Source organism: Alligator sinensis, unplaced genomic scaffold, assembly GCF_000455745.1.
Source record: "Alligator sinensis unplaced genomic scaffold, ASM45574v1 scaffold30_1, whole genome shotgun sequence".
Lineage (NCBI taxonomy): Eukaryota > Metazoa > Chordata > Crocodylia > Alligatoridae > Alligator > Alligator sinensis.
In genome coordinates, this window is record NW_005842060.1 from 1,046,324 (window position 1) to 1,048,034 (window position 1,711).

The following is a 1,711-nucleotide window of genomic DNA, read 5'->3' on the forward strand; positions in this document are numbered from 1 at the left end:
GTGAACTCAAGACTCTCTCACCTTCCAGCTGAGGGCCCTAACCACCCTCCTGCGTGCACAGTCTCTCTTTGGAGTTAAGTTTGCAGTCAAGAACTCAACATATCACATGCCAAAATAAAGGGTGCCCATTCAACTTTAATATGGACACCTTCAGCATATGGATTACAATTTAATGCTTTATCACATAAAGTGATTTCCCACTGGATGGACAGTGCTTGCTGAATTGGTAGCTATTCAATTTATATTTTATCCTCATCACCTCATTCATAGTCCCATGCCTTTTTATTGCACAAAATCCAAACTCTGAACTGAATTTAGAACGATTAATCCCACCATGGCTTTTCTACAGTGATCTTACTATAATATCTTTGAGGCTTTATGTTTTTAAATGAACATTAATGATTATATATGCACCACCTCCTTGGGAGAGGATGTCTAAGCCTGTTTTTTTTCTGGAACACAGAGATTGCATTAGGACTTTATAAATTCAAAGCACAGCTTCCATTGTCTTCAGTTGCAGTTGGGAGGACTCAGCGCTCCTGCAAATTGGATTGTATTGAAGATGCGTGCCCAGAAAATGAAGAATGCACAACAGCCACCCGTGGAAATGACTTGCCCAACGTTGCCTATCTCTTCGGTAGAGGCACCACTGGAATCTGATTATTCCCAGTGACATTCGCCTGGGTAATTCATGCCCATTTTTTCTTTCTGCTGTTCTGTCTCATTCATCAGCAGCCTCCAACTTGCACAACAGGTGAGGCAGGCGCCTCTTGTATGACCCCCAGTATCATTCACTGCATAACCTGACTTCTTCATGGGACATAGTGCAGTGAGGCCGAGATGCTGTGGAATAATAATAATAATAATAATAAAAAAGCATCCCTGTGCGCTTGTGTAATTAAAGACTGCACCAGCATGGAAAGGCACCAGGGAGACAAACGAAGGTGGTGCTGGCAGACTTAATTATGCCGTGCCCTGACTCTCGCTACAAGCTTCGTCTTGTCTTCACGCCCATTTCTTTTCCATAGAAGCATTCCCCACATTTCCTCAGGAAGCGAAGACAGAGCACCCGGGGATTGCAGCATGTGTCCCCTACTGTCACCTGGCGGGACGGGAGGCTTCAGACCCTCAGCAATCACCTTGTATTCTTCTTCATTTGATTCTTTTTTTTTTTTTTTAATCATTTGATGGTATATTTCTCATTGCATGCCTTTATCACTTTTTCTACTTATATTACTATACATTTATAATTGTCTAATTGATATGATATATTCATACTTATCTATCCATTTATAATTTTATCCGGACTCAACAAGATTTTTGCAAAAACATTTTTTGAACTCCGACGAGTCCCGATTGCCTTTTCCTCGAGACCAATATGGCTACAGCCTGGAGACCTTTATACTTTCATGATATAGTATGAGTCACTTGAACTGCCCGAGGGGCTGGTGGCAGCAGGGAGAGGCTGCTCTCTCCCATGGGCGCTTCTCTTTTGTGGGGGGGACGGGACTCTCGGTGCAAACCAGTTCGCCTGGCAGATGCGGGGCGAGGCAGCGAAGGGGACTTGCCCAGCACCGCCTAACTCCTCGGGGGCGGCCGCGCTACACGCCGCTGCCCCACAGCGACACTCGCGCCCGGGCTTTCTCTGTCCGCAGCTCTCCCTCCCGCGCCGGAGCGGGAGGGAGAGTGTGGGCGGCGGGGAGCCCCCCCT

General features: G+C 46.3%; 1 protein-coding gene across 1 annotated transcript in view; it reads left to right on the top strand.

The window, feature by feature from the left end:
- The first annotated feature begins 562 nt into the window (after positions 1-562).
- The window catches only part of MAN2A1 (mannosidase alpha class 2A member 1), a 229,426-nt gene continuing 228,277 nt past the window's right edge, over positions 563-1,711 (top strand). Inside the window, exon 1 of the mRNA XM_025203529.1 lies at positions 563-637. Coding sequence (XP_025059314.1) covers positions 563-637 — 75 coding nt within the window. The remainder of the gene's footprint in view (positions 638-1,711) is intronic.